The sequence below is a fragment of the Poecilia reticulata genome, linkage group LG12 (genome assembly GCF_000633615.1).
Source record: "Poecilia reticulata strain Guanapo linkage group LG12, Guppy_female_1.0+MT, whole genome shotgun sequence".
Lineage (NCBI taxonomy): Eukaryota > Metazoa > Chordata > Actinopteri > Cyprinodontiformes > Poeciliidae > Poecilia > Poecilia reticulata.
The window spans coordinates 2,253,606-2,268,804 of NC_024342.1; the positions used below are offsets into that span (position 1 = coordinate 2,253,606).

Consider the following 15,199-nt stretch of genomic DNA (forward strand, 5'->3'; position numbering starts at 1 on the left):
AAATAAGCCCCTTATTGATTTGCCATAGGGCCTGTTTAAAATCAGTCCGTCACTTTGGACTCCTCTGACTTATGGAGAAGTTGTCTCTGTCCTGACAGCTCTGGTGCCTTTTCTGCAGAAACCTGAGCAGGTGTGACGTCGGTTCTGTTTCACTTCCAGAGCTCTGAGCAGTGAGCAGCTAGCATTAGCCTCTGTGATGGTGGTGGACGCCCCGGGCCTCAGGAACCCCCGACACTCAGCGGAGGAGCGAGGGGCCAGCTGGTCAGAGCTGTGTCACAATTACCTGCAGGAGCGGCTGCTGGAGCACTACCACTCACACACCTTCACACACACACTGGAGAGATATGCACAGGTAACACGCAGTGGAATTTGTTGGGATTTTATGTGATACACCAACAAAAGATGGTGTAAAATCAGGAGCAAATTTTGGCTGCAGTTGCAAAATATATTAAACTTGGTCAGGTTTGATAGAGAGTCACTGATGACATCAGAATTCAGATTCTGAATTAGATTTCCTTCGTTGACGCTTCAACTGGGGATCTTTTGATCAATTTATTGATGACGTTAGCTTTTTCTGGTTTTGTCGTGAATGTTCTATAATCTCTGTGTGATTCTGCCAGTCTTGGCCAGGATTCTCTTGCAAAAGAGATTTTTAATTTTCCTGGTGAATTAAAGATTAAATAAATAAATAAATAAATAAATAAACCTTAGCCTTTGACTAGGCCATTGTAATAGTTTTATTTGTAAAATGGTTTGAAAGCCACTACTTAGAGTTGATCCGAAAAATAAACACTGAAGTGGCTGCAACTTCATGGTATATAAACTGAAAGTTGTTTCTCTCAGATTTTCACTGCTCCTCACATTTCCCTCATTCAGCATTTCTCTCTTTCTGAACCCCTAAGTATTAAAAGTGTAGTGAAGGACTTTCTAGTGAAAGAAACACAGATAATCAGCAACTGGTGGACAACTGGATGACTGAAGTGTGTGAATGTAGAGACAGCTGTGACGTTTAGAGCTGTGTGTGTTTCCTGGTGCAGGAGAAGATTCATGTGGCGTTCGAGGGTCCAGACAGCAGTTCTTCAGAGGTGGTGTCCGCCATCGATCAGTCGCCTGCGCAGGTACGAGATCCACCACATCGCTTCCTAACATGTCTTTTAAGACAGATTTTGTCCTAAAAAAGAGCTGTGTATATGATTTTACATGTGTGATTTTGTGTGCGTGTGTGTGTGTGTGTTTCAGGTCCGGGCAGCAGATGGAGACCCTCGAGGTCTGCTGTGGGTTCTGGATGAAGAGATGGTGACGCCCTCCTCCTGTGAGAGCGACGCCCTGCAGAGAGTCTGTCAGTATTACAACAACACTGGTAAATATCAAACACACACACACACACACACACACACACACACACACACACACACACACACACACACACACACACACACACACACACACACACACTTATAACCAGAGCTCATACCCTGTGTGTATGAGCAGGCGGTTTCCTGCAGAGTGACATAACTGAAGTGTGTGTGTGTGTGTCTGCAGTGCGTCAGTGTGAGCAGCCGCTGCAGTGTGAGGTGAGCCACCTGACGGGACGTGACCCGGTCCGGTACGACCTCTCAGGATGGTTCGGTCAGATCCAGAACAACCCGTCTGCTCTCAATGCCATCACTCTGCTCCAAAACTCCACCATGTGAGTATGTATGCAGCATATTGATCTGCTGAAAGGCCAGAAGCAGGTGGACAGCCTGAAGACGGCCGGTCCTCTCTTACTGACACAGTCACACACAGTCTTCATCTACTGTTGTCATTAAGGCTTTCTGGTGGTTATTATCACATTTTTCCTACACACCAGCCCCTTATTGCCTCAACATGTTTTACAGGTTGTTGTTTTTTTGTTTGTTTTATTTTACTCTTCTGTGAGATGTTTGGTTATTAATGTTGTGGTGAAAGGAAATGAAATGAACTCAATAGGTTCACAGTGAGATAAGGACTTTTGGGTGAAGGATAGTAGTTGTTTCCATTAACCTCAAAACTGCACAATAGAAACACAATATTAAACAAAAAACGTTTCTCACGAAAAAGCCTTTGTACCAGAAAATGGTTTTTCATCAAACATTTTTCACATTACATTAGTTTGTATTCAGCAGCTAATTAGCAGACGTCTCCTCTGATTGGCTGTTGGATAATTAGTGCTGGCACCATGGCAGAATTCTGAACTTAAGTTTTCTTTTTTTATGGAAACACTACAATTGCAAAATTGTGTGTGTGTGTGTGTTTTTTTTTTTTACTTTAGCAAAATATTAAAAATGTTTTGTGCACATTCGTAATAGAAACTCAGCTGGAGAATATTGGACGGATCATCAGTAGCTGTGTTTGCATTAATCATAAAACTATGCAAATTGAAATAGCAAATATACATTTGCTTAATGGAAAGATATCAATTTTGAAAAAATTCCCAATTTTCTATAAGAAGTGTTTGATGTAGGATGAGGTTTTTGGTATCCTAATTTTTATCATTATTACAATAGTACCACAAAAAACACAATGCAATTCTACGATCGTATCGCTGACCCATACCTCCTACACTTCTGGTTAATTTTTTTTTTTGACACCATGAACATCCACCAGTGTGAGCTTTTAAACTTGTGTTGCTGCTGAATTAACACAAGTCCAACTCAAAGTGGCAATAATGTGCCATTTATAACAAAGCGTAACCCCATGCTACGCTATGCAGATGCTCTGTCTGCTCTGATGAAGAGTCATATATTTGGATTACAGCTGCCTCGTCGTTTTGGAACGTGTGCTGAACTCCTCTCTTGTCCTTCCTCAGAGGCGTGGTGAAGGCCATGTTCACCCCCAGGATCTCCCTGCGCCCTCTGTGCCGCGGCCTGGCCGGGTTGGAGGGAGGCAGCCAGCGCGCCCTGCAGCGGAACGGAATCATCCGGAAAACCTTCAGCGGCGGGATGGCGGCCATACGCAGACACTCCCAGTGTATAGCAATGAAGCTGCAGGCGGTATGTATGGCACTACCGTCACCACGTTCTGACGTCACCCCAGAAGCATGACGGCTGTCATTGTCTCGCGGTCCTGCAGGACGCGCTGGTGAACCTGATCCGCCGAGCCAGGCCGGTGTTCCTGCAGTGTGTCAGCGCAAAATCGAGCAGCGGCGGTTTGGACGTGCCGGCTCTCAGAGTGCAACTGCATTCCACCCAGATCCTGTCGGCCCTGCAGCTCTACCGCACAGGTTGGCCCTTCACCTCAGACCATCTTCACGTACAAACACAGGAGTTAAGATGTTCAGAGACATCAAACAGGACAACCTACAGCTGAACAAACTGACTGGTTACTCACCAGGTTCTGTCAGTTATGCAGTGATCAGACTATAACCCAAAATTACTGCCTTCCCAAAAATGGAAAATTATTTTTCATTCAAAAAAAAAAAAAAAAATTGTTTCTGAATATGTGAGGGGACATAACAAGAACAAAACAAGGAGAAATTTCATCAAAAAAATATTGAGAGAAAACTTAGATTTACTATGGGAGTGTGTGTTTAATTACAGTAAAATGATAACCACCATCATTATTTTAGTGTGTACAATAAACACGTTTACTACAGGAAGCATCGCTGTCTCTACTCCTACTACTGGAACCAAACATTCAGTCTCTATTCTCCACAAATCCCGAACAAACTTCCAGGAAACTGCAAAGATGCTGAGCCAGCAGCTGTGTTTCCATTACAAAATGTACGCAAAACTTTATTAATATTCTGCTAATGTCAAAAACACACAGTTTCACAATTGTGGTGTTTCAATTAACTAAGAAACACAATTGAAATCTTCAAACTTTCTTCTTTCAAATTTTCTCAAAGTTGATAAAAGCATTGAGTTTAAGTGGCTGCTGCCTCAACCAGACCACAAAATCCTAGAGGAACAGCTATTTATTTATATTTTAACAGATTAATTGGTTTTATCAAGCAGCGGCGGTTTGGACGTGCCGGCTCTCAGAGTGCAGCTGCACTCTGAGATCCGGTTCTGGTGGAACCGTTCCTTTAAGAACATTAAGGTTTTTGATATGGCCCTGAATGAAAATGAGTTTGACATCATCATAGTGTACACTCAGGCAAGAACTTTATTTCTTCTGAGCTGCCCTGATTTTTTTTTTTCTTTTAAGTGATAAGTGAGTTAGTTTATAGTTTTTACATCAGAGCCCCTTTTGATTATTTGATTACATAAATACAGACTTGCATAATTCCTTGCATCGAGGCCTCACCTCGATGCATGGCTCTGGTTCTGGAACCAGTCTCCTTGAGAGGGGCTGGACGTGCTACCAGTCTGGAGTTGCCCACGGTAAGAGGCGCCGGGCAGGAGTGGGCATTCTTGTGCCCCCCATCTTGGCGCCTGTACGTTGGGGTTTATCCCGGTGAACGAGAGGGTAGCCTCCCTCCGCCTACGGGTGGGGGGACGGGTTCTGACTGTTGTCTGTATTTACAGGCTGAACAGCAGTTCAGATTACCCACTCTTCTTGGAGTCCTTAGAGGACTGAAGAGTGCCCCTCCTGGGGACTCCCTTGTTCTACTGGGGGACTTCAACGCTCACGTGGGCAATGACATTGAGACCTGGAGAGGCGTGGTTGGGAGGAACGGCCCCCCCGATCTGAACTCGAGTGGTGTTCTGTTGTTGGACTTCTGTGCTCGTCATGGATTGTCCATCACGAACACCATGTTCAGGCATAAGGGCGTCCATATGTGCACTTAGCACTAGGACACCCTAGGCTGCAGTTCGCTGATCGATTTTGTCATAGTTTCATCGGATCTGCGGCCGTATGTCTTGGACACTCAGGTGAAGAGAGGTGCGGAGCTGTCCACTGACCACTACCTGGTGGTGAGTTGGCTCACCACCAGGTAGAGAGGTGGGGGAGGAAGCCGGTCAGACCTGGCAGGCCCAAACGTGCAGTGAGGGTCTGCTGGGAACGTCTGGCGGAGTCCCCTGTGAGACGGAGGTTTAACACCCATCTCCGGCAGAACTTCGAACACGTTCCGGGGGAGGTTGGGGACATTGAGTCTGAGTGGACCATGTTCCGCGCCTCCATTGCCGAGGCGGCTTATCGGAGCTGCTGCCACAAGGCTGTTGGTGCCTATCCTGGTGGCAACCCTCGAACCCGTTGGTGGACACCTTCGGTGAGGGATGCTGTCAAGCTGAAGAAGGAGTCCTATCGGGCCTTTTTGGCCTTTGGGACTCCAGACGCACCTGATGGGTACCGGCGGGCGAAGCAGCATGTAACTCGGGTGGTTGCTGAGGCAAAAACTCGGGCGCGGGAGGAGTTTGGAGAGGCCCTGGAGAAAGGGTAGAGTGCCTTCTCCGGGTCAGGGGGGTCGTCCTGCCTCAAGTGGAGGAGTTTAAGTATCTGGGGATCTTGTTCACGAATGAGGGAAGAAGKGAGYGGGAGATCGACAGGCGGATTGGGGCAGCRTCTGCCGTGAAGCGGGCGCTGTAYCGGTCCGTCGTGGTGAAGAGAGAGCTGAGTCAAAAAGCGAAGCTCTCAATTTACCGGTTGATCTACGTTCCCACCCTCATCTATGGTCATGAGCTTTAGGTCATGACCGAAAGAACGAGATCACGGATACAAGCGGCCAAATGGGTTTCCTTCGCAGGGTGTCTGGGCTCTCCTTTAGAGAGAGAAGCTCGGTCATCCGGGAGGGACTCAGAGTAGAGCCGCTGCTCCTCCACGTCGAGAGGAGCYAGWTGAGGTGGCTCGGGCATCTGGTAAGGATGCCTCCTGGACGCCTCCCTGGTGAGGWGTTCMGGGCACRTCSCACYGKGAGGAGGCCTYGGGGAAGACCCAGGACACGCTGGAGGGACTATGTCTCTCAGCTGGCCTGGGAACGCCTTGGGATTCCCCTAGAGGAGCTGGAAGAAGTGGCTGGGGAGAGGGAAGTCTGGGACTCTCTTCTGAAGCTGCTGCCCCTGCGACCCGACCCCGGATAAGCGGCAGAAAATGGATGGATGGATGGAGACTTGCATACCGTAGTTCCATAACTCCTTTATAAAGATAGAAATGTCAACGGATTTTAAATCAATAATAAAAAAATTAAAAAACAGAAATGTATATAAAGCCATATTTTCCTCTCCTTCTCCAGGTTATCCAGAACACATGACGCTCAGTGACTTCAGGTGTCATTTCCAGGCTCTCTCTCCTCCAATTATGAAGCGTTACGCCTCCATGTTTGTCAGCCATGATGAGAGAAAGGTACAGAAGTGAATCGCTGGAGTTCACATGAACAAAAATATCATAAACTCAGAATGAATCTGCTTTTTTTCCCTCTCCTTTGTGTGTCAGGCAGTGGAAGAGCTGCTAGTTGAGCTGGACGTAGATAAAAACAGCATTGTGGTCGGAGCCAGCAGGGTGAGAGCGGGTGTGGAGCCATCGGATGGTACAACAGGAGTCAGTCAGTTATGACTGAAATCTATTTTTCTCTGCTGGCTCTCAGGTGTTTATGAAGAGAGGTGTGCTGCAATACCTGGAGCAGCAGAGGGAACAGCAGGTGACCGGGTGGCTGGTTTACCTGCAGGCCGCCTGCAAGGGACATCTGGGACGTCAGAAGTACCGCAAACTCAAGGTGAGCTCCAGTCCGGTTCATTGACTCCAGGCTGTGCTCTGATACAGGAGTATCCACCGTCTGTCTCAATACAGACTGAGAGTAAGACAGTATAATATCACTCCAAGTTTCCAAGTTTTTTCAAGAAAAGTTCTGAGATTAATCTCAATTTCTGAGCTTGAAAATGTACTCCTCCTTTTTTTGTGTCTACAATAGCCCTAATACTCTGTCATAAATCAGACACATTAACTTCAAATAATTTTTTATGACTTTTTATTGCTCTCTGTACATTAAGAAAAAAAAATAAATTGCTGCTTGGCCTCACTAATACCTGATTGGTCACCCTGCAGATTAGCCACCTGTTATCTCCACTGAGTGATTTGATTTGTAAGGTGGAGGAATAAAATAATTCATGATGTTCTGCAGTAGAAATTACTAAAGATTTCAATGAAAACTAATTATTAACATATTTCTTATTTACTTAAGATAAATATTTATATATTTAGCCTTCATGTGATTTGTTTTATTTTACTCTTTGTTTACACACAGACACTGTACAACACTTCATTAACTTTTCAGAAGGAGATATGAGATGCGTGGCAGCAGGTTATAGCAAAAACATGCAGTCATGTACAGGCTGATCCTAATCAAGTTATGAATTGGTGAAAAGTCAGCACAATAATTAACTATATCGCCAAACTACAAACCTGCAGTTTAACAATTTCTTTGCCTTCATCAACAATAAGAGATAATCTGGTTTAATATCTGTAATTTTGCCCAATGTGCCGATATTTTATAACTAGATAACGATATAACTATGTTATATCATCTCAAGCTGTTTGAATGACTCAAAACAATAAAAGTGAAGGCAGTGTGGTAAAAACAATCCAGATTTTGGGATGCTTCAGTCACCTCTAGAGGGCGCCCTGTAGTCATGCTATATGATCTCAAAGTGGTTCTTCAGGCCCAGCAGGAATGTCATGGGGGTTTTATGAACTAAACACAAGTGTGCATAATATATCAGATTTTCAAAATGTAAAAACAAAAATATTATTATTAGAAAGAATATTATCTAATATGAGATTAGAAAGAATATGACGATGATGATATTGTCTGGATTTCTTGTTGCAAATCTTTAAAGCACTTTGATGTGTTGATTCAAGCCGTTTTAAAACAAAAACACTTTTAGTTACAGATCATAAAAATTTCATCGTAATCTCTTCTGCTCTCTTGTTAAACACTGCAGATATGTAAAATGTGCACAGCCAGCTCTATTAATTGTTTCATTCTGTATTTAGAAACACTTTTTTACAAATTATGCAGATGTTTTTAGGAAATAAATGCCTTTTGAAGAGAAGTTGAAATTGGTTCCAACATAAATGAAGAGCTATTAAGTTGGCTACATAAGTGATTAGTATCAGTAGGAGTGTCAAAGACATCTGAGACTTCATGAATTGATAGAGGATTTTGAAAACATCTTTGAATTAAAACTCTGAACTCTGAACCTCTTCATGTGGTTCCAGAGTTTTAGTTGGCCTCCAGAATATCAATTCACTTCCTGCTGTAATGAGATCAGTTCACTATTGGATCTCAGCTTTGGGTTTTACCTCAGACTTTTTACATTACTGTTTCTGCCTGTGTGTGTGTGTATGTGTGTGTGTGGCGTCCATGCATGCGTGCGTGCGTATGTGTGTGTTTTTATTTCCAGGTGCAGCAGATGGCGGTGAGGTGTCTGCAGAGGAACCTGCGGGTTCTGAAGGCCGTAGCCGAATGGAGCTGGTGGAAACTTTTCTGCAGGCTGCGTCCTCTGCTCGATGTGAACATGGACAATGAAAGGCTGAGAGCCAAGGAGGTATAGACGTTTATATGGACCTCCTTCAGTTCACTTCCTTTTAATAAAGAATTTGTTTTATGTTCATATTTATGTACAAGATCCCCTCAAACTCAGTGAGGGGATCTTGCTAATGGAGGAGAAACATCCTAACCTTCCAGGAAACCCGTCTGACTGAAGAGAAAGTACTGCCCCAATGGGCTGTAATGATGCATCTTAGGGATCTAATAATTCAGTTAGAAAAATGTCATGTTTTTTAAAGAGACATAGCCATTGTTCTTTAAAGTGACGGTAAAAGCAGACAGAACAGAAGTGAGCTGCAGCAGCATCCGCACCATCTGACAGAAACATCTAACACCAGCTGATCTCAGTGATGGGAAACAATAAAAAAGCAACAGCAATTCATCCAGCAAATGTTTGTGATGTGTCTTAAAGGATGTTTGTGTCTCAGTAAAAGCTTCTCTTTTGTTTTCTGAAAGGATGAGGTGTCGGCTCTGAGGCGCCGCCTGGAGAAGTCTGAGAAGGAGAGGAACGAGCTGAGGCAGACAGCAGACAGCCTGGAGACCAAGGTTAGAGCTGCAACACACACACACACACACACATACACACATACACAAACGCTCACCGCTATTAATGTGATCTATATGTGCAGGTTACCGCTGTGACATCGGAGCTAAGCGATGAGCGTTTCCGAGGCGATGCAGTGGGTCAGGCTCTGGATGTGGAGAGGGCAGAGAGGCTTCGACTCAGCCGGGAGAACAAGGACCTGCTGGTGAGCCAGCTAATTAAGTCACCTGACATTTCTTGCATGATGATTGTTGTCTATTTTAATTTAATGATTCAAATAAAAAAATATTTTCGTCTTTTGCGTCTTTTTTTTTTGTTGTTGTATAATTTGTGACTTCTGAAGGCTCGGCTGGACCAGTGTAAGGTTACTATGGAAACCCTGGAGAAGCAGCTGGAGGAGGAGAAGCAGAAAGCTCACGTTGCTGCAAGTCAGAGAGGAGCTGCAACAGGTACGAGAGGAAAGTCTGCTGGCAAGACAAAAAGCAAAAACACACGGAGATTTGGCTGCTGAATGACCAAACATGCAGCAATGTTACAACATGAATGGAGAGATTTAACAGCAGAAAAGTCTGGACTATAAATCAATAACAATATATATCACAATAGACATGTGATCAATATCAATAGATAATATATTTCATACAATATTCAAGATTCAGTATGTTGAATATTCGCTGAAATCTGATCCAGAACTGCACTGCTTTCTGGGGGATGTAGGCAGAGGGAAGGCTTTAGCTGCTCAACCTCTCTTGGTCAGCTAAGCAATGGAGGCAGCATCAGCTAACTCACTCTTTGGTTACCTAGCAACAGCCTGTTGAGTGACATGTGCAGCAGCAGTTGAATGGGGCAGTGTTATCTGAAATAGTCTTCTTTGAGTTTTACATCAAGTTATAATTTCCTCATCAAAAACACACCTGGAGTGTTGGTTTGTTTCTTTCATGCATGTTTGAAAAGTTCTTTTATCTCCTTGGCAACCATTCAGCTGTGCAAAATGCCTGGATGGATGAGGAGGAGCTTCAAGGTGAAGCTCCTCCTCAGAGATTCCTCATCACAGAGCAGCTCCACTCAGCTCCTTCAGACTAGCCAGCAGCCATTAGCAAACACCTGATGGAACTGCACATCAGAGAAGCAGTTTTTAAAGAGACAGAGGCCCAATTTCAAGGCATCAAATTGCAAAGTCAAATTTTTTTAAGTCATTGATACATAGAGCATTTTTATAACAAATGAAGATAACATAGTTACTTGATTGTACTATAAAATGTCACTATGTATGGAAAATACATAAAACTGACCCTTAATGGTTTTGTCGCATAACTGCTTAAAAATAAACGACATGAAGTGAAAACTGTCGATAAAACAAGAAAAGTCATGTCACTAGATATTTAAAACAAACAAACAAACAAAAAAATCACTTAACAGTAATTATTCACCTCAGCTGATATGAAACCCTTATATCATGAAATGTTTTTCAGTCATATCCTCCAGCCCAACTATTCCTGATTTAAACTGTAGCTTTCATCAGGCACTTTGTTCCTGTGAATCAAGGTATTTAATAAAACTTCCTCAAGAAAAGTGTGGTGACCTGACCTCAGGAACTCCTGACGGGACAAAGTTTCAATGAACTGAGTCTCAGACAAACTGATGCCCGAGTGTCCCGTCATTCAGAGGGCGAGCTGGCCATGCAGCTGGAGTGCTGCCAGACCGAGGTGGAGTTCGTCCGCAGGCGCCTGAAGCAGACGGAGGAGAAGCTGGAGACGGAGAGGCAGAGCAGACAGCAGCTCGACACCAAGGTGAGGCGGGACGCGCCGACGTGCACGGCAGCGCCAGCAGCACGTTAAAGTCTCAAGGTAACACCACCTGTGTGCACGTGTCTGTGTGTAGGTAGCAACACTGCAGGCCCAGCTGGAGCAGTCTCGGAGGAGCGCGTCGGAGCTGAAACGCCACTGTCGCAGGGTGACCTCTGACCTCCAGGATGCCAGAGTACTCAGCGATGCTCTGCAGAGTCGCATGCATGAACTGGAGCGCAAACAGAGAAGGTTCACCTTCCCTTCAGACACACGTCACCTTGTTGCTCCACTGCTCCTCCTCATGTCTGGCTGTTTAATGAATACATAATGCCTGTTAATGGTGTTTCTAATTACATCATGTTTTTGGAATATCTTCATTTTCACTGCTGTAATAAGACTTTTCCTCACAGCCAGCAAACTCGTGTGTGTGTGTGTGTGTGCGTGTGTGTGTGTGTTGCTGCAGGTTTGACAGTGAGCTGGCCCAGGCTCTGGAGGAGGCTAACAGAGAGAGAGAGCAGAAGGACAAAGCCTTGCAGGAGAACTCAGCTCTGGGTTCTGAAGTGTTCAGCCTGCGCTGCAGCCTGCAGGTATGTTTGTGTTTCATTAAGGAATGTCAGTGTTTGGTTTATGGCACTGTTTGAAAATAAATTTAACTAGTTTTTATAGAAACCAGTACTTAGGCCTGACACAGTAAGCAACAAATAAATTAAACATATGATAAATTAAAACAAGCCCAACAACTTGTGATAATGATTTTTCTCTTTTCTCTTTTTCTACCAAAAACTGAATGACAAAAATCTTCAGTCTGATGTTTGGTCTCATTGTATTTACAGAGACGTCATGATTCATTTTATTTGTTGTTTCTGTTGTTTTGTTTATTTATTTATTTAGGATATTGGAAAATGTGTTACATTTCATTATTGATCTTTTATTGATCTTTCAGAATATGTTCTTGCATTACCATTATTTTACTTGTAAATAGTCCCACAAAAAAAACAACAATATTATCATTTATCACAACAACTTCTGGGATACTTTATCAGTCAGCAGATTTTGTTATTGTGACAGGCGTAGTGATACTACCTCAGACTTTTAATTTGAAGTCATTGGATAGTTTTTGTTTCATTCCAGCAGGTCAGGCACAGCGCCGTCAGCCTCCACATTTTCTCTGTTTGTGTTTCTGGTGTGTGTGCAGGAGAGCCAGGCTGAGATGAGTCGCCTGCAGAAGCAGAAGGAGGAGTTGTGCGCTCAGATCAGAGACCTCAGCCTGCCGGTCGACCTGGCCTCGGACTCGGTGCCTGACATGAAGAAACAGATCCGCCTCCTGGAGAGCCAGGCCAGCGAGAGAGCCGAGGAGATGAGCAGATTGTCCGCCCAGATTCAGCAGCAGCAGCAGGTTGACGGGCCGCGCGGCGCAGGGCTGGCACAAACCAGTCTGCCGGCCGCCGCGGCTCATCTGCACCTCTCACCCAACAGATCCACATGCGGTTCGAGATAGAGGTGGAGAGGATGAAGCAGATGCATCAGAAGGAGTTGGAGGACAAAGAAGAAGAGTTGGAGGACGTCCATAAGTCCTCCCAGAGACGGGTGGGTCTGACAGGGGAGGCAGATTTACATGATGAACAGATGTTTTCTCCAATGTAAAATATATAACACATGTTTTATATGGGTTGTTAACACTCTAAACCAGTGGTCCCCAAACTTTTTTCTGTGAGGGCCACATAACTTTTTCCATTTATGGTGGGGGCCAGAGTCAGTTTGTAAGTGTGACAATTGCAGGAGTGCCTAAATGTAAAAATATGTTTTCCAGAAAGCACAATCAAATAACATTCACTGGGTTCTTCACAGAAAAAAATCCAGGAAGGATTATAGTCCGTATTTTCCGAACTATGAGCCGCACTGGACTATAAACCACAACCCCCAAATTTATTTATTTATTTTTTAACCAGTAAACATATAAGCTGTAGATATCTCTGCCACTCCAGGTTTTCCACAACGATTATCTGGATTATCCTCTGGAATCGGGATGTTTGTGACTGGAATCGGTTCGTGTTGCTCCTGCCTTGGACACACGAACCGATCGAACCTGTTGTACTTTTATCAGCTCTGTGGTCACAGAGGTTTGGAGAATCGCCCGACAATTCTTAAATCTTGCCGTCTAAACCAGACTTAAGACTCACAAGCTCTACTCATCTCCTCTCGACCGCAGCCCAAACGCTCTGACTCTGGTTGCTATCGTAATGTTTATATATCCCTTCAAAATAACAGAAGCGCCACAAAAACGAACATTTTACTTTCGTGAAAATTTTACCACACGATAATGACTAACGGGAGCCCTGAGCTTGTTTCTCAGGGCTCCCGTTAGTCATTATGGCAAAGCAGCTTGAAGCTTCATTGCCTCATTAGCAGCCGGTCGCCGCATGTTATGCAAAGCGGGCTTGTAACATGGGACTCACCTACCAGTCCGGGATAAATCCATTCTCCTGTCTCTTCTCTGGGCCTTTTCCCCTTTGAAAAAGAAACTTTCCAAAGACACCTGATCTGTTCCTTACTCATTTTGCTGCTTGTGGCTCAATGTTGGCGCGCAAGTAACCGAGACTTCCAATGATTCCTCATATAAACGGCTTATAGTCCGGAAAATACGATAAATGAAAAAAACTCTGAATGCTCTCTGGTATTGTTCAGGGGGCTGGACCAAATGTGGAGGCGGGCCTGATCTGGCCCGCGGGCCGAAGTTTGGGGACCACTGCTCTAAACCTCCTGACAGCTGCTCCTTTTTAAAAATGTTTTATTGAGGAATTAAATTCAAAAATACTTTATCAAAAACAAGAAGTAAAATGTTGTCATAACTCATGTCATCCAAGTTCCTTCAAGAGAGTCGTGGATGATGGAAGGAATTCCGGTAGCAGTCAGTCTTGCAGCGAATCTGAAGAGGCCTCTGATTGAAGACAGACAGTCTTACCGTCATGACGTGCTAACAGCTCAGTTTCTGAGCAGCAGAGATGATATTGCACAGCAACACATCCTGGGCGACATAACTAGTTGCTGGCTAGCACTGCTAATCCACCTCTTTTGCTTTTGCTACTCTGCTGAAACCTCTATCTGACCGTTTGGTTAGAAAGCCAGGGCTTGGAGTGGTTGGAGCAGCTGTTAGAAAGAAGAACATTCCCTAGCACATCTTTCTAGTAGAACTACAGAGGTTGGAATGAACACACTGACCGCTCTCTGCTGTCTAGGACTGAAATCCTGTGTGTGTGTGTGTGTGTGTGTGTGTGTGTGTGTGTGTGTGTGTGTGTGTGTGTGTGTGTGTGTGTGTGTGTGTGTGTGTGTGTGTGTGTNGTGTGTGTGTGTGTGTGTGTGTGTGTGTGTGTGTGTGTGTGTGTGTGTGTGTGTGTGTGTGTGTGTGTGTGTATTTGTGCAGCTGAAGCAGCTGGAGATGCAGTTGGAGCAGGAGTACGAGGAGAAGCAGATGGTGATTCATGAGAAACACGACTTGGAGGGACTCATAGCGACGTTGTGTGAGCAGGTGAGCTCGATCCTAAACTCACCTACAAGTGAGGCGAGGGAAGAAAGGTTTCTCTCATTTTGCTCTATTCTGTCACCAGATAGAAAACATCCAATCCAATCTTACCCAGTATATTTGTACCTAGTTTCTAGTGTAAATATCTCTGATCACTTGAAATAAGACAATTAACTTACAAATACATTTTCAGTCAGTGATTTCTTAATATTGATTTAAAGCTTCGAGTCATGAAGTGGAATAAACTTTTCAACTTATAATATGCTCATCCAGTGTTCAGCCTTATGAAAGGAAAACATATCTACCAATTGTATTACTGGTGTTGTAATTTATTCTAATATGTTATTTTCCCGACACATTTTATAATACATGTTGGAAATACAGTGAATTACATATTGATGATTCGTGTATTAAACAATATGTTACATTATTCATATAATATTTTGAAATGGTTGCTGCTTTCCATTAACCCTTTATTGGAAAATATTAAACATGAATATAATGTATGGGTTTGTGTATCACTGTATATTTTATGTGTATAAATATCCACCATCATGTATTATGATTTATATAGTAAATGTATTGGTCATATATGTAAAGATATAGAGTTACAAATATGTTTGTGAATATATTTCAATTTATTTCATTACTGTATTGTGTAATACATGCATCATCAATATATAATTTAATATATATAGTACAACATATATTTAAATAATATATTAGAATAATTTGAAATATGTTTCCAGTCATATGTTGGTAAATATATTTTGTAAGTTTATATTAATAGTAACTTGTATCAAATATTACATCTAAACATATAGTGCCCTTTTTGGTTGTTATTGCAATACATTTTGTATATACAATATATGGTCTATGCTTATATTGGGGGAAAAAAA

At 43.5% G+C, this 15,199-nt stretch overlaps 1 protein-coding gene across 2 annotated transcripts in view; it reads left to right on the forward strand.

The window, feature by feature from the left end:
- myo18b (myosin XVIIIB) overlaps positions 1–15,199 on the forward strand; it is a 61,730-nt gene that overhangs the window by 20,861 nt on the left and 25,670 nt on the right. For both annotated transcript variants that reach the window (XM_008423197.2, XM_008423198.2), the window contains exons 15-33: positions 160–352; positions 1,038–1,118; positions 1,240–1,360; positions 1,543–1,690; positions 2,831–3,014; positions 3,094–3,244; positions 6,137–6,246; positions 6,337–6,402; positions 6,488–6,616; positions 8,304–8,447; positions 8,906–8,995; positions 9,079–9,198; positions 9,337–9,442; positions 10,659–10,783; positions 10,875–11,029; positions 11,244–11,367; positions 11,976–12,176; positions 12,257–12,367; positions 14,202–14,306. In XM_008423197.2, coding sequence (XP_008421419.1) covers positions 160–352; positions 1,038–1,118; positions 1,240–1,360; positions 1,543–1,690; positions 2,831–3,014; positions 3,094–3,244; positions 6,137–6,246; positions 6,337–6,402; positions 6,488–6,616; positions 8,304–8,447; positions 8,906–8,995; positions 9,079–9,198; positions 9,337–9,442; positions 10,659–10,783; positions 10,875–11,029; positions 11,244–11,367; positions 11,976–12,176; positions 12,257–12,367; positions 14,202–14,306 — 2,464 coding nt within the window. The remainder of the gene's footprint in view (positions 1–159; positions 353–1,037; positions 1,119–1,239; positions 1,361–1,542; positions 1,691–2,830; positions 3,015–3,093; positions 3,245–6,136; positions 6,247–6,336; positions 6,403–6,487; positions 6,617–8,303; positions 8,448–8,905; positions 8,996–9,078; positions 9,199–9,336; positions 9,443–10,658; positions 10,784–10,874; positions 11,030–11,243; positions 11,368–11,975; positions 12,177–12,256; positions 12,368–14,201; positions 14,307–15,199) is intronic.